Source organism: Cydia strobilella, chromosome 20 (genome assembly GCF_947568885.1).
Source record: "Cydia strobilella chromosome 20, ilCydStro3.1, whole genome shotgun sequence".
NCBI lineage: Eukaryota > Metazoa > Arthropoda > Insecta > Lepidoptera > Tortricidae > Cydia > Cydia strobilella.
Window position 1 is genome coordinate 1,586,296 of NC_086060.1, and position 22,716 is coordinate 1,609,011.

General features: G+C 38.8%; 1 protein-coding gene across 3 annotated transcripts in view; it reads left to right on the plus strand.

The window, feature by feature from the left end:
* The window catches only part of LOC134750485 (ABC transporter G family member 23), a 137,708-nt gene that overhangs the window by 74,696 nt on the left and 40,296 nt on the right, over window positions 1-22,716 (plus strand). For all 3 annotated transcript variants that reach the window (XM_063685661.1, XM_063685660.1, XM_063685662.1), the window contains one exon: window positions 16,119-16,212. In XM_063685661.1, coding sequence (XP_063541731.1) covers window positions 16,119-16,212 — 94 coding nt within the window. The remainder of the gene's footprint in view (window positions 1-16,118; window positions 16,213-22,716) is intronic.

The window sequence follows — 22,716 nt, forward strand, 5'->3', positions numbered from 1 at the left end:
TAAAAAGTACGGAACCTTAGGTGGGCGAGTCCGACTCGCACTTGTCGGAACAATCGGGCCAATTCAAGTTTAAGTTGTGCTATCTGATTTCGATACGAACTGACCAGTGTTAAAAGTGACATTTCTTCAAACAAAAATAAATTTTGACACTGACAGATCAGTATCGTATCGGAATCAGATAGCAGATTTAAAATTCAAATTGGCCCATATAACGCGTTGTTATGCAAACACACCCTTCGTGCGTATATTATTAATTTATAGCCTGACTAAACAAAGACACACGCTATATTCCAATTAATAACACATATATATACCTAATTCAATAGCGAAGGTCGAGTAAGTAGGACGATGCTTGACCTAGATCGTCGAATATTTAAGCAAAATTGCCAGCGTATACCGTAAACTTTTAGTATTCGTAACTCGCTAATGACAACGTATTTTTAATTAAGTGTTGCATTATTGAGCACTCATTCCTTACAGCTATTGTGTTCAGGAGGCTGTTGGGGCAGACACGTATTCTGTTCAGAAGCGATGCCATCTGTTTCCGCAGCACAGCATTGAAACTGTCTACGCGAGCTACCGCGAACATGGACGATGCACTGCAGAAACGTGACAACCCCAGCAGCGCCCTGAAAGCATTATTATACTGGACGCGCAGAGAGCTGAGCGACTGTTGCGTACAGTCCACTCACAGTGCAGCCGAATACAGCGAAGAAGTACAGTATGCTCTAAAGAGCGTAGTTTTGACTGCAGCTGAATCTGCGGGCGAGCATGTTCGCCCGAACCGCCAGCGCTCTGCGCTCCTGTTCTACATCCACATCTTTTAAATTATCAGCCCGTTGCTGACCATAAGTTACCAATCGTCTCAGTTAAACGAACCTCTTCATTAAGTTATAGTACAAGAGCCAGCCGACGTTTCTTCAAAGGTCGTTTACGCAAGCGGCATACTGACCCGCTATCTGTTATGTCACGAACCTGCTGGAAAGCGGCTATGATAAAAGACCGGCTGTGTGGATATTTTAGTACTCTTGTAAGGAATTTGGGTGGGATGTCCATTAGGAATCCGTGTGTGTGTATTTTTTTGTATAGTATTGTACCTAGATATTAAACAACAATATATATATTTAATATTAATAGCTAGGTTAAATGAATAATGTGTATCTACATTAAAAAAGAGCGGATGCCTAATAATGCCCTCGTGAATGTCATGAATGTAGTGATAAATAAAATAAACAAAACGCTTAGTTAACGTAAACAGAATTAGTCACAACAGCTGACTCGCACGTCCGCAGTTTAGCCGCGTTTGCATTTGTACTCGTTTGCAATTTCTTTGTCTGGCTGATCTTTGTTAGGGTTGCCACTTGTGCAACTCTTTAAAAAATATCTCATAATGATAACAGCGCCATCTGGTGGATTGAGAGAATAGATAATTCTTAATATGAATCTTACAATACTCATTACTTTCAAACTGCAAATCCAGTATTACATGCTTAAAGTAATGTCAGTTATTGTAGTATGTATTATTTAAACCTTAAATATTACATTTCGCATAATAAAGTTTTAGCAATATGAAACAGGTGTATCAGGTTTGTAACACATTTAGGTAGTGGGGTTGTCTGCCTCCCGCACTAGGTCCAAGCTTGTGACTCGGGAGTCAGTGATTTTTCCTAGGTACATGTGAGCTCTCAATATAGGTATAACAATAGTATCAGCAATAAACTTTCCTAAACAGGAATATAAAGCAAATGACGATTAACGTTAATTTAAAATGTTACGTTTTATTCAGGCGTTAAATACCTTGGTTGCTTAAATAAATATACTAAATATCTTCGAAATTTAAAAAAAATTAATTTTATTGTCATTAAGTGACAACCCTGCACCCGGAACGCAATAATTACTTTGTAAGCGAATAAATAATAATTATAATGGCACGCTTCTTTATATCGAAACGTTATAAAAATGCGATCTTGCATTAATTAGCATTGAGCTTGTATTAACGCCTTCTTTCCTTATTGCTAACTCACGTACAGTCACCTTCAGTAGCCGTAGGGGAGACCGAGGTGAGTTGTGACACTTGTGACAGAGGAGAATTGTGACATTCTGACATCGCCGAACTTTTGGAATTTATTAACTAATAACGAGCTCGCGATAGCGCGCGTTTGTAACTTTTGTTAGTTCACGTTACTAGCTAACAAACGCGCACTGTTGCGAGCTCGCTAATAGTTCCAAAAATCGACAATGTCACAACTCTCCCTTGTCACAACTCACCTCGGTCTCCTCTACCACAAGTTGACATTACCGTCTGCCAGTGGCGTAGTTAGCCGTGGGCGAATGGGGCCTTCGCCCACGCCTTCGCACTTAGGGGGGCCTCGCAAAGCCAATAGCGATAGCGTGACTTGACGTACTGAATTTCGAACAGCGCACCAAGCGGCACGTTTTGAAAACTCAAAATCCCATATAAAATGAGACAACGCAAACGCCGTACGTCAAGTCACGCTATTGTACAGGCCAATTCAAACGTACACATCAGAATCATATTTGAATCATGTTATTTGTTCTCGTACGTCTCGCCCGCGCCAATACATGTACGGTCAAGTACAAGCGAAATGCACGATAACTGAATGACATCAATTAGATGCCATTGTGATATCAGTGTACGTCCGAATTGGCCTGCTACTGAATTAGTTATAGGTAGAGAGTGTGCCAACTTGTTAACTTTATTATGCTAATTCCTTCGCTCTATTTACTTTCAATCAAGTAAAAGTATTGCGAACATTCATATTATTGCAAAGTAATAATTTTTAATAGCAGTAAGTAACAGCAAGTTATGTAAAGATGAGAACTAAGCCGTGAGAGTGATGTTAAAAAAATGTCTTTATGCCATACTCGTATTTATAATGTAGGAAGTGTACATTGTTTTATGCTGAACTGGAAACTGGAACCAGGTAACGCGTGAACCAGAGGATATAATAAGATAGAGCGGTACGTCATAGTACATTTTGTAACCACTGTAAATTCACTGCCATCTATCGACATACTTTAAAACTAAAAATGAAGATGTATAAAAATACGTTAAAATGTATTTAAATATGGATAAATGATTTTTTTATTTGCATTAATTTTATATGATTTTGACCCATGTTCTTTAACGGATATGCGTTAAAATTATAAATAACAAACGAAACCGTCAACGCCCTCTATACGAGAGTAGGCCAAAACTAGTGGCGCCATCTGATCGAGAATCAATTTTTTTGTGATTTTCGAGGCACGTTTTTTCCTTAGACTGTATCCATCTATTACGGAGTTATATCTTTGCGTGAATTAAATATGTCAAATAGGTATAGTATGAATTATCTCAGATGATTATTTTGGCCTCGGGCCCTAATTCGTTAAACAAATTTGATTGGCTGGCTCATGAATTTGAACCATCTACTGTACTTAGTTAATAATCTCGTATTTTGTTTTTGACATGAATGCATAAAATTTGTTGACATACTTATACTCGTAATGTAATTTCATATTATGAGAATAAATATCTAATCTAGTCTAATCTATAATTAGCATGGTAAATTTGCTTTTAAATTTAAACGGGCTTGTTCCCGTTTCTTATGTCGGGGCTATTATTAGCAGTAAGCAGTAACCACGGCATAAAAGAAACAAATACTTTTTGTTTAACATATTACGGCCCTAGCCCGAAAAAATCTTCTGAGATAATTCATACAAAACCCCTTACCGTATAATAATTGCCCTTTTTGCTCCAAATTAAGGAATTTTTGAATATCGTTATTAATGAAATAAAACTATGAAAACGGATTATATCGCGTATATTGAATTTATAATACATCCCGACGTTTCGAACTCTTTACAGCGTTCGTGGTCAACGGGTGACTGAGGAAAAATTACAAAATGCAAAAATACCCACATACTAAAATAATGAACAATCATAGACTACAAACTTTAAGGCTGGTTGTACATGCAAAATCGGTTCATAAGGCTAGTTATACACTATAATTATTTTTCAAGTAAAGATATATATATATACGCGATAAAAACCCGTATACCCGTGTACCGCGATATATATACCCGTTGACCACGAACGCTGTAAAGAGTTCGAAACGTCGGGATGTATTATAAATTCAATATACGCGATATAATCCGTTTTCATAGTTTTATTTCATGAGTAACTATCGCGGTAACCGAAGACAATATTATCGTTATTAAGTTAATCCGCCTACCAATTTAAAAAAATACCCGTGGTTCGGAAAAATAATCTCTATTACAGTAAAAATTGCCGTGGGAAATTCTGTGATCCATGTACATTATTTTGTTGTCGTGATTTAAAAAATGTAGCCGCGAAGGGATCGCCCCATAGACATTTTGTATTTCGCGCCTTTTTCTACTGACAAGATTTGCTTGACCAACTATAGTTTACATTGGATAATATTTGAGACAGGTTGACCATAATTATGTAAGAGCCTGGCAAGAAAGCTTTAACATTGCACCACCATGGATAAGATAAAGTGAAGGAATATCATTATGAACGTCATATTTTCACAGATTGACATTAATAATGGTATTGCCACACTTTGTCATTGCAAATGCCATGCAGAGTTAACTTGGTCCGACTCTATGATTCCATGCTAAAAGTTATACAAAAATTGATTTTTAGGGTTCCGTACCGGTAAAAACGGGACCCAATTACTAAGACTCCGCTGTCCGTCTGTCTGTCTGTCACCAGGCTGTATCTCATGAACCGTGATAGCTACGTAGACAGTTGAAATTTTCACAGATGATGTATTTCAGTTGCCGCTATAACAACAAATACTAAAAAGTAAGGAACCCTCGGTGGGCGAGTCCGACTCGCACTTGGCCGGTTTTTAAGTAGTAACCACGACCACATAAAGCTTAAAATTAATTAAGGCCGTACGTTCCAAAATCACGGTAACACGTAACCTTCATTTCGCAAGCGTTATGTCAGACGAGATGCATCTCACAATCGAACTGTCATAACTCCACAGTAGTTCCATACATGTCGTATGTTCCGGTCAGTAGCTGCATGTGGGTCATGATCTCGTGTTATGATGTTTTTATAACTCATTGTTTGGGTACGCATAGTGCAAAGAAGTTATGAGATTTTTTTTATTATGTGTCCTCGTAAGACGTAACGTCTATTGCAATAGAATATATTTTATTGGAATTGAAGCCTTATGCGTAAGTGATAAATTTTGGTTTCATTAGACCCGAATTTAAATTTATTTTCCAAACAACTTCATTCAATAACCCAAAATATTGTTAGGCAAGATTATACAGTCATCAGCTTAACTTCTCTATTTAACTTTTCTGGGAACAAATTAAATTATTTTTACCAATTATTTTGATTTGTGTTTTTCACACCACTATAGATAAATAATGAACTGAATTAGAAAAAGTGACGAAGCCCTCCAGTAGCGAAGGCCGGATTCCAACCGAACACCCTGAACCCCTAGACCACCTCACCTAGGGGACTATCAGTCTGTCGGACGATATCGGCCTGTCAGTTGTTCGGAACTGTCAAATTTTTGTTCTAACTGACAGGCCGATACCACGGACTGATAGTCAGTGGGGCCCCTTTATATTTTTACGTCTAAGACCGTAATCTGTTAAACAAAAACCATTGTTTTTTTTGTGTGAGCGGTCGGCCATTGTGTGCCATTTTGTCTGAGCGCGTGCGAGGCGCGTGCCAGTGTTTAACAGATTAGGATCTTAGACGTAAAAATCATTTGAGAAGATTCATACTATAATAAAGACGCCGGTTCGAATCCGCTTTAACACTAAGAGAGCTTTGTCACTTTTTCCTTAATATATAACATCTATTTCAGTTTATAACTTATCAAACAGTTTAGAGTGCACAATCCTTCAGGAAAAACTCGGAAAAAGTCATAGACAACGTTTCAAAATGTACCGTCAACATACAAACACAAATAAACTCGACAAACGTACCCTAGATGACAATTGCTGTAAGAAAACGCTAATCGATCTTTAAATTATGCTTATATTAACCGGGACATAGTCCGTGATTACCTTTTGTATTATTTATGAGGGTAGGTGGTAGACCGCACGAATTAATGTAGACCGGGCGCGGTCTACACAACTTTGACACCCACCCGCTATCTTCAGTCATCCGTGAACATGATGCATGTAACTGCGTCGAAATATCGGAAAAGGTAATCACGGTCTATATCCCGGTCAATATAAGTCTAGTGAAACTAACCGTGAATCATTCAAAACTCTGACTGTACCATTGTCATCTTAGCTAGGCCTTGGTCTTTAACAGGTGCATCTGTCAATTCATAATTTCGCGATAACAAGCAGACACGTACTCGCGTGACGTTACCGCAGGCCTAGATCAAGGCCTGAATCATCTCAGCGATATTAACCAAATGACCTCAAGCAAAACCTTAAACTACCAACACGAATAACCAATCATAAACTTTATTCCAATGATATAAGGCCTACCAATGATCAAAGTATTGTGGTTAATACAGGCTGTCCAGCGGCAGAATTCCGATTGAAATTTAAATATTTTTCGAATGCGAAATGCAATAGAGACGAAGGGGTAGTTTTAGGTTCTTGTCTTATTTCGGATTGATTACGATTAGTAAATTTAGTAATGAATCGCTGGCCAGCAAAGCATCGTGGATATGCTATTGAGGCGTAGGTTTTTTTTTTGTTTATACCATGTCGGTGGTAAACAAGCATACGGTCCGCCTGATGGTAAGCAGTCATCGTAGCATATGGACGCCTGCAACACCAGAGATTTCGTACAAAAGGATTTTCAATTAGTTCCTTCCGCAATACGTAAATTTGGCATTAATTTCGGAATAGGCGGAAAAGGTGTATGCAACACAGCGAAGTTCTACATTTAGAAAATGTGATTTTCAAAAAAAAGAAATTCGCATTTATTTCCTTTTCATCAAAAAAATTCGTTTTGGTTTATCTGTTTTAGTTTTTGACGTGATAACGTTTTATAAATCGATGAACACAGGTAGCATGCACGAAAAAGTGTCACGTTGTGGACAGATCTCCATGGTAACGTTGTGGACAGCATAGATCTCCATGGTGACGTTACGTCCACGTTGTGGACAGATGTTTTCTTATGACGTTATCACGCAAAATTATCGTCCGTAAACCGACTACGGACAACCATCTTCTTCTTCTTCTTCCTGCCCTTATCCCAGCTTATCTGGGGTCGGGCCTCCTTGTGCATCGGCGCCAGGATATTCTATCCCGGGTTGTCGTTGGTGTAAGTTACACCAACCATACACACAACCATATTTACAGACAACCATATTTTTTTTAAATCAAACTGGACAGTCTGGACACCCTGTAGTTGAGTTCGAGATCTTAATCGTTCAGCGAAGGCTGTCCAAACCAAAGCCTTGCTACTGCTACTGTCGGAAATATGTTTACAGTTTTGAAACTTATTCCATTGTAATACGGTGAATAATGAATAAATATTTTTGACAGTACTAAAAGCGATGGCGTGTTTTGCGATGTTTAATACTGAAGTTTGAAATGACGATTAACGGCCCAATTCGAACAATGCTTATAAGATGTCACAGCGACACCATACCGATCTGTCAGTGTCAAAAGTGACGTTTTTGGTTGAAGAAATGTCACTTTTGACACTGACAGATCGGTATCGTATCGCTAGGTGTCATCTTATAAGGATTGTTCGAATTGTGCCGTAACTCGATGACATTTAATTCTCAGCTTGATAGCATCGTTCGCAGACGTTTCTTGATTCAAAATTGATATATCTTACGGTTGTATTGTAGGTACTCGCGTATTTGTGCCATTTTCAACCAAAAGGGTACTTACTTATTGTCGCTAATTGTCAGTAAGGCGCTATTTCCATATAACTTCAATTAGAATTCAACCTTATCGACGAGCGACAATGTGGTACCTTTTGGTTGAAAACTTCACATTTATACCTATCTATACATTTAGTACCTTTTGACGACCGGTCTGGCCTAGTGTGTAATGACCTAGTGACTTAGCCTGTGAAGCCGATAGTCCTGGGTTCGAATCCCGGTAAGAGCATTTGTTTGTGTGATGAACACAGATATTTGTTCCTGAGTCATGGGTGTTTTCTATATATTTTAGTATTTGTATAAGTATTATATATATCGTTGTCTGAGTACCCACAAAACAAGCCTTCTTGTGCTTACCGTGGGACTTAGTCATTTGTGTAAGAATGTCCCCATAATATTTATAAAAATAGTTTTTGTAAATAAGCTAACTTTGCATTACCATAAACATCAAATTCCTATAGAAATATGACATTATTTTCGCGACACACTTTGTGACATCAAGTTTAACTATGTAAGGGTCGGTTGCACCATAGAGTAACTTATACTAGAGCGGTACTGTCATAGTAAATTTTGTAACCCCAGTAAATTCACTGCCATCTGTTGACACACTTTAAAATTAAAAATGAAGATTTATAAAAATACGATAAAATGTATTTAAATATGGATAAATGATTTTTTTTATTTGCATTAATTAATTTTATGATTTTGACCCATGTTCTTTCACTGATATGCGTTAAAATTGTTAAATAACAACGCCATCTATACGACAGTAGGCTAAAGCTAGTAGCGCCCTCTGAACGAGAATCAAATTTTCTTGATTTTCGAGGCACGTTTTTTCCTTAGACTGTATCCATCTATTACGGAGTTATATCTATCTTTGGTTGCACCAAACCGTCTGTCACAGTTTTAGCGTTCGCTAAATTTTATTGTATGGAAAGTTTCATAGTTCTCTGCTGCTTGACGTTGATCAGTCTGTTAATTGTGGTTGGTGCAACTGGCCCTAAAAGAGTTAAATTTTGTAAATAGTATATCATTTATCTATTCTCAATTATAGCGCTTGCTCCTAACAAACTTCTCTTTTTGGCCCAGCGGTTGACTGGTAGAGAATTATAATTTAATGAGTGATATGGTGGAAATATTCGCTATCATCGAGTGAAGTCTCGGTAGCTCAGTTAGCAGAGCGACGGGTTAGTGATCCAGTCGCGAGTTCGAGTCTCGCCAGAAACAGTGATTTTTTCCACATCACTTATTTCTAAGATTCATTCATCCATCTTGAATAATCACAGTATAAATTCCTGTTAACAAGCGGACTTTCCAGAATGACTCATTAGACCTAGATCCTTAATTATATGGAAATGATGATTATTCTAGTCTGATCTGGGATTTTGCACTCGTTCTGAGAACGTATTGTTCCGTTCAGTTTTATTCCATTACGTCTGCGGTTTATTTAGTACCCAATTAAGTTTCTAATTACATTTTTATTATTGATAAATCCGGTAAATGATTATATTATTTCAAACTAGCGACCCGCCCCGGCTACGCACGGGTAGTTCAACTAATTTACACAAAACCTTTACAAATTATACATATAAACCTTCCTCTTGAATCACTCTATCTATTTAAACCACATCAAAATCCGTTGCGTAGTTTTAAAGATCTAAGCATACATAGGAATAGACGGACGGACAGACAGCGGAAAGCGACTTTTTTTTATACTATGTAGCGATAATGATAATGTTGTAAATATAACACTTTAAACTCTAGCGTTTTGTATACATATTTTTATGTCCTTAACGCTTTAACGGGTGTAACGCGATAAAATTCCATTATTTTACCTTTTATCCGACGTTTCAGTCTTCAGTGACCACAGCTAGTGCAACCTGGCTGAAACGTCGGATAAAAGGTAAAATAATGAAAATTAATCGCGTTTGTCGCTAGGGTCCCCTAGACCCGATATAGTGGAAAGATTAGCTGACTATGGAGGTCTTGGTGGCTCAGTTAGCAGAGCGCTGGAGTATCGATCCAGAGGCCGTGAGTTCAAGTCTCACGCAAGTCAGAATGTACATTGACAAATCACTAAATAGAACCATTGATATGCGAGTATATGTGACGTTTTCAACCAAAAAGTACCACATTGTCGCTTGTCGATAAGGTTGATTTCTAACTGAAGCTATATGGAAATGACGCCTTACTGTCAAGCGACAAGCACCCTTTTGGTTGAAAATGGCACATATAAATGTAGTAACGCATTCGCATCCGACGGACGCGGGGAAAGGGACACACAAGGCTACATACAACACGAACTGACTAGAGATATACCTTACTTCGGTGTAGTAAGGCTTATGTTAGTTAGCTGTGTTGATAATGATACGATGCGCTGCACTGAACATTCTTTTCATACTTGCATCGTCGACGTGTGTCGACGTCAAAGATTTACGGATATACTTTATTCTGTTGCGCTGCTGGCCTAGCGGTAAGAGCGTGCGACTTTCAATCCGGAGGTCGCGGGTCCAAACCCCGGGCTCGTACCAATGAGTTTTTCGGAACATAAGTTAAACGAACATACATACATACACATAAGTACGAAATATCATTTAATATTTACCTGTTGCTTTTCGGTGAAGGAAAACATCGTGAGGAAACCGGACTAATCCCAATAAGGCCTAGTTTCCCCTTGGAAGGTCAGATATGGCAGTCGCTTTCGTAAAAAACTAGTGCCTACGTCAATTCTTCGGATTAGTTGTCAAAGCGGGCCCCAGGCTCCCATGATGCGTGGCAAATATGCCGGGCTAACGCGAGGAAGAAGAAGTGATACTTTATTCTGTTATAAAAAAAAGAAACACATTTTAGGAAAAGGTCCCTTCTGTGGACAAAGTAGGTACTGAATAAATACGATGTATCCCTACCTGTGCAGTGCGGTCTGTGGGTGCAGTGTAACAATTCTCTCAACTGCAATGTCTACAGGATAGACGAGTTAACCATACTAAAATGTATATGTATAACCCGTATGTGTATCTAAAAGTGATCTTAAGATTAAATACTTTTATTATCAGACAATTTTTTTCTTTGTTTCTATTAACTATACTGATGTAATAAAACTATGAAAACGGATTATATCGCGTATATTGAATTTATAATACATCCCGACGTTTCGAACTCTTTACAGCGTTCGTGGTCAACGGGTGACATACTGATGTACACAACTTTAAAAAAATCTGTGTATAATTCTATGGCAAATAACTATAGAGTCAGACGATTTAAAAAACACTTTGTAGGTAGTAGGTACCAGTACGACTCTATTAATTAGCACTTGTTTAATAGTTTTAAATACCTTCTTTGTTTTGGGACAGGTCAAGATCCTTTAAATCTGTTGTGACATTGAAACCAGTATAGTATTATATAATCTGTGTTGAAACCTTTATAATGTTTAAGACAAATTGCGTCCGCGGCCGGCAAAACGTCCCACTTTGTCGCTTGCCATAAAGACGCTTCGACAGGTTATTCGGTTATTCGTATAAAGGTACAAGCAAATCTCGTCCTTATGGTAAGCGACAAATTGGGACCTTTGACTGACTTCGACACAATTCTGAATTAACTACATAGAGTAACTTATACTAGAGCGGTACTGTCATAGTAAATTTTGTAACCCCAGTAAATTCACTGCCATCTGTCGACACACTTTAAAACTAAAAATGAAGATTTATAAAAATACGATAGAATGTATTTAAATATAGATAAATTATTATTTTTTTTGCATTAATTATTTTTTTGATTTTGACCCATGTTCTTTCACTGATATGCGTTAAAATTGTTAAATAACAAACGAAACCGTCAACGCCATCTATACGACAGTGGGCCAAAACTAGTGGCGCCCTCTGAACGAAAATCATATTTTCTTGATTTTCGAGGCACGTTTTTTCCTTAGACTGTAAACATCTATTACGGAGTTATATTTATCTTTGCTTCGACACAATTCTGAATTAACTATAAACAAACCTTCTTAAACGTCATATAAAACAAATATTTAGACAAACACTTAACATGCTTACTGACACCCACATAGTGCTTATGGTACCTATAGGTACATAATTACATAAATATAAATACCATACATTCAACGTAAAATATATGTTTACAATTTTGTACCTTACTCCTTTGTAATAAGGCGAAAAATGAAAAATTGATAGTTATTAAGTACACGTGAGTACAGTACATAAGAAGTAATAAGTACTCTCGAAGGAGAATCTTACGATACATGCTACTATAATTATTGAGAATATTCATTGAGGAAACTCAACTATAATTGTGTCGTTTTCAAGCAAAAAGGTACCACATTGTCGCTTGCCATAAGGACGCTCTGACAGGTTTTTCGTATAAATTTACAAGCAACTTTCGTCCTTATGTTAAGCGACAATGTGGTACCTTTTGATTGAAATCGACATAATTATTGAGAATATTCATTGAGGAAATGATGGCAGAATATAATTCCAGGTAGTAATTCATGCCATAATGAGAAAAAAAATCGCCTCTCAAATGTATCGCCTGCGGGGTAGCACCAACAGCTTGCTGGTAGATATAGCCGAGAGGTGGGATTGTCCGTTTTTTAGCCACTGGGCGTCGGCTCATCGTCCTGTTTACCGGGACCCCAAATAAGTAAAAAAAAAACTGTAAAACCTAGATTAAGATGTACTAACTCTAATGTTATAAGTCTGTATATAACTAACAATCTATGGGCAATCTGGCCTGAAATAAAGAATTAATTATTATTATTACATTAAAATTTTATGTGCTTTCTAAAGTTTTGCCAAAAATGTGCTCTGACGCCAATTACACTAACTTGATAATTGTCATTGTCACCCATGACAGTTTCGTGTAAACTGTGCCGATAAAAAACAACGAACGACGACAAACAGTGGTCTGTTTAAACTTGACAATTCAAAACACCCATGTCATCCTCGCCATATGACTTGTGCATTGTGCATGTCGAATAGACGCTGAAGGCCAGTAACAAGTTCAATCGTAATTAACGGCTCGTAATAGAAAGGGAAAGCGGCAGAACCGTATCACCGGCGCCGCTCTATTTGAGATTGCGAAACGTCGGAACTGAACCAGGCCTGTGGTTCGTGTTAAGGACTCTTCCTCCTCACCGTAGGAGGGATTACGTAGGGTAGGGCTAGGCTGAAAGGTCCGCGGGTAAAAATGGAGCAAAAAGTTTAACATTACCCTAAAATGAAACGTACGTTGCAGATGCAAAGCAAATGCATGAGAGTGAAGAAAGTATACCTTTCCAAAAAAACATACACAGAGGTCCAGTCATTTTTGAGAAATTGGAGATCACACATAAGAAAACCGGCCAAGTGCGAGTCGGACTCGCGCACGAAGGGTTCCGTACCATTACGGAAAAAAACAGCAAAAAAATCACGTTTGTTGTATGCATCCCCATTTAAATATTTATATTATTCTGTTTTTAGTATTTGTTGTTATAGTGGCAACAGAAATACAACATTTGTAAAAATTTCAACTGTCTAGCTATCACGGTTCATGAGATACAGCCTGGTGACAGACGGACAGACGGACAGCGGAGTCTTAAAAATAGGGTCCTGTTTTTACCCTTTGGGTACAGAACCCTAAAAATGTGCAGAAAAATTGAACCATGTAACGTATTTACTAGGTAAATTAAAAGTATATACAAAATTTTACTACATCAAGTAGCCTTTCTGGCTTCAAACTGCTTGAAGTCTGTTAAAAATAACAAAGTTCTACTAATAGATAACATTCCTATGTAGCGACATACATAGCTTTCTTCTTCTTCTTCTTCTTCTTCGTCGTTCCCTCATGACTGAGGATCGTGACCAAGAATTCTATATCCCTCCATTTAACGCGATCAAGGGCTATGTGGGCTGCCCTCTGCATGGAACCACATGCTTGTCTAATGGAATCCGACCATCTTGCCGGGACTCTTTCTCTAGCGCGCTTGCCTTCAACTTGCCCCAGTATGTCACGTTCGAGGCTGTGGTGCGGCGATCGCATTATGTGCCCAAAGAATCTGAGAGCCCTCTCCTGGCAGATTGTTGCATAGCTACAAAGCTTTAGATATTATTATATCATTGATCTCATCAATATACTCTATAGTTACGTAACAAAAATGTCGGTTAGAAATGTTCGCACGTTCGTTCTATAACTGACCCACTTTTAAGATAATTTAAGTGTTACGATACTTACTCTGTATTCAATTCATTCATTCATAATTTAAGAGCATGGCTCTTGTCGGTGGAGTATGCGCCAGTTTTCTCGGTCCTCGGCCAGGTTCTTTAGGTCCCTGTAAGACACGACATTTGCTTTCGCTTTCAGTTGTTGTGTGTAGCTTGCTCGTGGTTTTCCGCGGCCTCTTCTCGCTTCTATCTTGCCTTCTAATATAGTGTTAAAGAAAGTGTCGTGTCTTATCAAGTGACCTATCATTCTGCCTCGTCTATTTTCTATAGTTCTCAGCAGGTTTCTCTTCTCTCCCACAATTCGAAGCACTTCCTCGTTCGTTTTTTTCTCCGTCCAACTTATTCTCTCCATTCTTCTCCACAACCACATCTCAAAAGCCTCTAATCGCTTCCTATCTTTCTGCCGCATTGTCCACGTCTCTGTATTCAAAGCAAGTTGGTATAATTGCTTCTTATATTCATAATTTTTTTTACGGCTTTCAGGCCTAGTCGGTTCGGCTATTTTATAAACTGAAATAGATATCATACTTAGGAAAAAATTACCAAGTCCACCGGTGGTCGAGGCGGGAATCGAACTCACGTCTTCAGCTTAGCGAATTCTAAAGGGTCGCAAGTGTAGTGTCACTAGTATGGCGTCATTACTACCTATGGCTGAAAAGCCAAAAGAATATTTTACTGAAAGAAAGAGCCGTCACAATACACAATGTACTACATAGGTACATATAGGCCATAGCCATTGGACAAACCCTGAAATCCCACGTAGGGTTACTCCTCGGGAATGCTCTAACGTTAATATTTTTTTAATTAGAACAAAAGATAAAAATAGTTATTTACGATACAAGTGCGGAAAAGAGGAAATTCAAAACGATTCGAAACACGACCGCAGGGAGTGTTTTAAATCGACACGAGTTGCGAATTACCTATTCGCACGTGTATCGTACAACGTTTTACAGTACATATGGTCCTTTAAACTTTCGACATATGCACAAATAGTGCACTTTACGCACTAGTGCGAGAAAGTAGCACCATATGTACTGTAAAATATTTTTCTAACAAAAGTTATTTCCAATAATCGTCAACTTTTGACAATTTGTTTGAACATTTCGGCATTTGTCAAGTCAGAGTCTTATTAGTGTCATAAATAAAAAAGATAATCAAAAAGGTCACATACAGGTTGCTCCAAAGAAAAAAAATCGTAATTTGCTAATTTCTTCGTAACCGCTACACCGGTTGTTATGATACTTTGTATACTGATTCTAAATACCCTAATGCATATGTACCGTACATTTCGGCTTTGTCCAATGGCTAGGACACTCTGTATATATGTCTGTTATGAAGGATCAAAAGGCCTAGATGAGTCAATCAACACCATCTTTAACAGGATATTCCTTATCTCATCATTACACATTCTATCAAGTTTAATTGTCACAACAATTAGGTACACACTTATGAAACAGCACTACACGTCGCTCCAAGGTCAGCCCAAGTTGGAAAGAGACAGCTACAATTCTGATTGCCCCGACGCGTAGTTTATCGTAACAATTTCGCCATGGTGACCGTGGGCCATATGTCAAAACGTGCACGGTGGCTGAATGCGAATTCCTATGCCGTCTGAATAAAAAGTAACCGTAGACAGCTTAATCACACACACGCGAATTCATGATCTAAATCTATGAATGGATTCAAATTTTTAAAATGAAAATGATCACCAGGTTAGTTAAAATGATGAGCGAAGTTTCAAAAATCCCTTTACTATAAATAAAGAGGGAATTGAGTTATTATTTTGTTTCATATGAACACGTTTAATACAATTACATTTTGATATGTTAGCAGAACTATGGCTAAACTAAATCTTTAAAAAACCTACAACTTACCTTCCAAACCTTGGCCTCTCGGCAAGGTGCCCATCACGCCGGCTGCATCCCGCGCTGTACCGCGATAGCAAGTTTTTTCACGAGAAAACTACTCGCGCGAGGATCTCCTGTCCTGTTACCTCGCATAAGCTCCTTTCGAGTTTTTTTATGATATTAATGTATGTTTGTCGTTGTTACAGAGAGACCTCGCCTCCGTCGCCGAACGGCGATGCGAAGGACTCCAAGATGAGCCAGATCCAGTTCTCGACGCCATTTGACAAACAAGAGAACGCGGTGAGTATCCAGATTAAAACCGATTGAACGTTACATTTATTATTCTTCATTTAAGCTATATTATAGGTACAATGCACTTCAGAATCTGATAGGTACCTATTCTACTAATACCGTTTCTAACCTACATGACGGTCCCGTCCCGAGAAGATACCGACACAATTTTCAAACAATTATACTAGGCCAGGCAACGAATGCTGAAAAAAGTTATAAGTATTATCCGATGAGCTTGGAACAGAATTTTTGACTTCGTAACTTATAAGTTAGGAGGTGAGAAAATCAAAAGTCCCCGGTCCCATTTTGTTTTTACTTCGGTATTGTGTCAATGTGATACCATAAATGAATTCAGCACCCCCAATTTTTTACCAAACACGGCCTAGCAGCTTCACTGATCAAAATAAAATTGAGAGCCCTAAATAAACTTTCAAGAGCGGATATATCGAAAACTATACAAGATATCAAAAAAATTTTCTAGTAGATGAGCATCTGAATTGGTACTCGCACATAGACCAGGTAATATCTAGGATCAGAAAGCTACTCTGGATATTCAAGACACTAAGACATATTGTGCCTGGTAGTCATACTTGTTACACTGGGCTGTCATACTGGCTTGTTATGGTTATTTTTTTTTTTTGTTATGGTTAACTGGAAGAGATCCCTCAAAGGGATAAGTTCGCCTTTGTACATCTTATTATTTTTGTACCATGTAATTTTTAATATGTATATTTGTACAATAAAGAGTTTACTACTACTACTACTACTACTTTTTGCCCGGATGTTGCACTTCATGATAAAAGCAAGCCGCTTTGCACAGTGATAGTAGGAACTAAATTGAGCGATTTGACCCGCAGCAGCGGCAGTTTCGCCCCTTAGGAACAGAGATGGCGCCACTTTAAAAAGGGGCCCCTACTATCACTGTGCAAAGCGGCTTGCTTTTATCATGAAGTGCAGCATTTTGTTCATAACAAGTATGACTATGGAACAATAATCACGAAAGAAACAAAAAGTAGTAACATTTTAAATGAAATATACACGTCCTTGGTACAGTCTGTCTTGATGTATTGCATCACTGTCTGGGGGGTGCTGCTAAAAGCCGGACCTTGAAAGAGCACAACGAGCACTTATCAAGATCATGTATTTCAAAAAGAATAGATTTCCTACTGAACTACTATACCAAATTAGTGGACTTATATCTGTCAGAAAATTGTACATTCTGCAGACTTCCTTAAAAAAAACATAGGACTCTACCATTCAACCCAAACTACAAAAAGAAATGATTGATCGTCAATATAGCTAATCCATCTAAATCTAGAACCTCATTTGCTAGCTCACAGTTTAACATAAAATTCGCACACCTTTACAATAAAATTAATAAATTACTAGGCATACACTAAAAAAAAAGCTCCTAGCACATTGGCTAAAAACTAAATCATATGATGAGACAGAGAATTTACTACGTTGAATCTAAACAATCGCACACACACACATGCACACGCACATGCACACACACACGCACATACACACCTACACTCACATCACACATCCACACACGCTCTTACACACACACAGAAAAGATCTCTCTTTACGCTCGTATTATTTCATACATCTACATGTAACTTTTTAAATTGTGTTTCTTTTAATTTCTAATGTAATATAAATCTGAATTCTAAAATGTTAGATTAATCTATATGTTTGTTTAGTTTAGGTTACCAACAAGTTTGGGAACAAATCAAATTATTTTATTAAATATTTTGATTTGTTTTTTTTTAAGTAGTCACACTACTATATATAAATTTAAAACAAAAATAAAAAAAAATATTAATCAAAAAAAAACAAAAAGGCATACCATCAGATCCACAGCGCAGGCTTCGTCACATTACAATAAGCTCATTCACCTCAGGTTTCGTCAAAACAGAACGTTCGTTTACACGTAAGTTATCTGCAACACGCATCGTCAACATTGATTAAAAACAAAGAAAACATTATGAGTACAATAATAATAACACAAAAGAGCAAACCTAAACCCTAATACGGTAAGTACCCGGCCCAAACGTCCCCATAATACCAGCGGCGTTCCCCCGCTGAACCGCCAAAGATATACGTTGGACCAAGTACGCACCAGACCTAGGATCACAACCCCTATCCCGCAAGCGCCTACCCAGATCCCTCACAAAACCCTTCGCCTCGGAACACCAAGGCCCAGCTGACTCAACAGCAAGAGGGACAAAATCATAAACCGGCTTTAAGTTTGAGTACTTGGCATGTTTTTGTCTCGCCGCATTCTCTGCAGCCCCCCCAGCCGCACGTGTAGTCTGTGCAAGATGTGACGCCGCAAATGTGCTCACACATGTAGCATCCCACAGCAGACTCCGCCCCTTAGCCCAAGGAACAAGGGTGAGACCGTCAGGCCGCTTCCCGTCCGTCCGACTAAGACCCTCGGGCTCCAACACGCACGGCAGGTTTGCTGACACCATCGCCCTGCGAACGATATCGTTAATCGCATGATGACGAGGAAACCTACCAGCACACCGCACACAACTCAATCCATGGTGCCCGTTCGCCTCCACCATAACCCCACAGACGCACAAATGTGGCTCGCACACATTACACCCGAGCCTTAACGCAGCACCAATCCTTAGGGAATCGTTATCTAACAACGTCCCCAAGTGCGACTGGCGTGCAGCCAGGCCCCAGACTCGGGTGCAGCTACCGCTTTCAGCCGAGCCTGTTCTACCCCTGATGCCCCCTCCAGCAACTGCTCATACGTCTGACGGCATAAAACGTCATCCCACGACCTCTGAGCCCCAAGGTCGTCCGGCCGCGTGCCTCTAGAACAGCGATCAATCCACTCATCCAACGCAGCACCCAAAAAAGGCATGTGGACGTCGACCTCATCGAGGGACAAAATGCGCGCAACTAGTCCCCGCGATGCATGCGAGGAAGCCAGAAAAGCTACAAGTCCCACATCATGCATGCGACGCACCCCCAAACCACCATGTCGTATGGGAAGAGTAGCCTGACACCACTGAGATTCCTCAAACCTGACATTAAGGATAGACTCCAGACCGTTTTGTAGTACCTGATCGAACCGTAACACAGCCTGCACATGCATCCACGTCGGCGCCGTTCTCAAAGTGTATGTCACGCGTGGAATTGATAAACAGTTACGCAACAACACCAAAGATACATGCGCCGACAAATGCTGCAAGTGCTTCATAGATTCTGAAAGCGCCACGGTCTTCTCCTGGACCACCTGACCAACCCCTTCCGGAAAAATCGGCGTCCCAAGAAGAAGAAGAAGAAGGCGGATCCGGCCTTCACCACTGAAGGGCTTCGTCACTTTTTCTTTAATATATGACATCTATTACAGTTTTAGTTTAGGTTACTTTATTTACATAGTTATAGTTTATAGTTAGCACTTAGCATGTTAAATTTAGAATTGATTGTATTAGTCATGTTATTGTCTCTATGTAAAAACATAGTTATGGAAGAGCGGTGTCTCCCGACACAGGCATTCTTATGCTTACTGGCCGGCTCCATCCCTTTAAATCATTTTGTAGTGCTAATTTATTAAATAAATATTTTTTGTATTTTTTTTTGTATTTGTAATTAGTTTAATGTAGCTTCAGATTTCAGATACAATAGTAAAAAAAAATACAGCGAATTAAAGTTTTTCATACAAAACTGTTTTTGCTCTATTTTGTTTGTTATATATACTAGAGCTATACAAACTAATCACAGATTAACATGCAGATACGTCTGCGAGCGATACTCCAAATTTTATATTAAAGGAAAAAATATAAAAAGTTACATTTCCGGCAGGATTATTGAACCCGCAACCTCCGCAATCCGTGCGTTGCTGTTAAGTCAAGTTACTTGGGGCCAACATTTTGACTACTTACAATACATGACAGCAGTTGATGTGGATTTTCACAAAAATAATAGATATTACGGACATAACTATAACGGAAAGAGGATTCAAGACAGTGCCTATTGAGTATAATAGTTAGTTACATATTTAACTCGTCCTACCAGTTATCGTGTCAAACCATCAATTATACGGAAAACTGGTTGCTCATTGTTATACCTATTTTGTACTATGAGAACTCTACGGCCGTAGAAGAAATAGTTAATTGTCTTGTCAATCATGTTAATGTCATTCAATAAAATATATAACGTAAACATTAAATTGACAGATGTAGTGCATAATTGTTTTCCATCGTATTTTCTCGGAAACGTTCATATTTGTCATGCTACTTCAGTCAACCTCAGTACTATTTGTTCCGAGACTGACTGAAATAGCAAGACGCGTTCGTACGTTTCCGTGAAAATGCGATGGAAAATAATTATGCACTATATCTGTACATATGTTATTATTAATATTAATAATGAATGCATAAAATTCATAAAACTATATATTTTATTATAGCAACTGCGAAAACTATAGTTGATGAATAAAACAGGTTCGTTTGCCCGGCCAGGCCAGGGTAGATCAGAATTCTCCGTTGTTATTTTTTATCACTTTTGTAAATAGGGTACACACTTATCTTTTTGTATCGTCTCCCTCCGTACCAAGTCTTTGAGTATGTTAAAATAATAAAATTCACGACACAAAATATAGGACCTCCGAACTCAACCGCGACACTCAACCTGCGGCCCGCCGGGTGATTCTGGCATAGATACATAACCTTGCCATCCAAATGTGACATTTAAGCAAATTCATTTTGCGGCCCGGGGCTACAAGACAAAACCGTCTTTGTGGCCCTCATAAAAAAGGTTAAGCTATGACTATGGCTGCCTTAAGGGCATGGTAGAAAAATCCAACGTAGATAAATCTCGGTAGCTTAGTTGTTGTCGTTGTTGAGCGGCGGATCGGTGTCTCGTGCCAGTCTCACTTTTTTAAAAATGGAACACCAATTAAAAGTGGAACACTACGCCCCTATATCTACTTAGATATCAATGTCAAACGCCTCACGTGTCGGCATTCCTGACCTCATCGATTAGGTCAGGAACGCCGACGTTTCGTAAGTAAAATTCAAATCGTGTCAAATATAGTGACGCGTCCATTATGTAATCCATCCACACCTACTACGCGTTGACACAGATCTTCATGTCTAATATGTGACACTAAATGAATGGACTACATTGTACCTAGTATATCTTCCTTGTCGTATCCTAATGGCTGAGGGACGTGACGAATGTGGACACTTCACCAGTGCTCTCCAAGCCACTGTCTTGGGCCCAGTGCAATCTATACGAATTAAAAATTAAAGATATCTAATATTGATACGGTTTTAACACCCCCTGGCACTGACTAAAATAACCGACTTTATTTCACATTACATCTCAAAACTTTAATGTAGTCGAAATGCGTTGCGACTGTTGCGAGACTTGCATCTTTTTAATGGGAATGTTTTTGATGGGATTTAATTTAATGTGTCTGTTTTACGGTCTTAGTTTTAGCACAAAACATTTATCTAGCAAATAATTTGTGATATAGACAAAGTCGCAAACAAAAGCTAGGTAGTCATTCTGCCTAAATATAAAATAAATTTACGATTGTACAGTCAAGGGCATAAATATATATACATTCCCAAAGTTTCAAAAATATATGCACTCTCTTACACCTTAGACTGGCTTAGACAATAAAGGCTTGTTGACATCTTTTTGAGCCATTTGTCTGGATCGATATTTTTGCCTTCGACTGTACTTATTGAAGATGTCGTTCGCATACTAGTAGACACAATCAACAATGGCTGTTGACTGAATAAGGCCTCTACAGACCAGGGGCGTAGCTAGAGGAAATGGTGCCCGGGGCAGGCACCAAAATTGCCCCCCCCCCCCCCAAACGTAGCCTGTAGACCCCCGTTCGACGCGGCGGGAACAATCAATGTTTTTGAAAATAATTTTATCGCCTTCCCTTGGACGGCGCCCGGGGCACGTGCCCCCCCCCCCCCCCCCCCCCTAGTTACGCCACTGCTACAGACCTTGCAACAAATGGCTTGCGATTTTAAATAATTGCTGGCTAAGTAGGAGCAACGGATTCAATCGATCGATCGAATGCCGGATTGTATTGCAAATCGCATGCGATTATCGGTGACGTTCGTAGAGGCCATTAGGTATTTATCGTACCGACGTGATGCTAATGCTATGATCAATATTAGTAGTAGTAATAAGACCAAAAGAGGGGAATTTCCAGGAGGCCGATTGTAACTTGCAAATTGATGGGAATTTATTTGATCTCATTTTGACATCTTATATGTGGATCGCGCTTGTAGGGACATAATGAATGGACAGTCGTCTTCCATGCTTTGATAAAAAGGTTAGTGCCAAAAAGGAAATAAGCGTAGTCGCACCACCTAGGTGATTTGATCGGTATATTTAATACCTATATATGTAGGTACGGTGTCAAGGAATTTAATTTCAGAACCATTTTGTACATTGTCACAGTGACAAAGACAATAATAATATGGGGTCTCTAGCGACTTTCATATTCATAATTTTCAA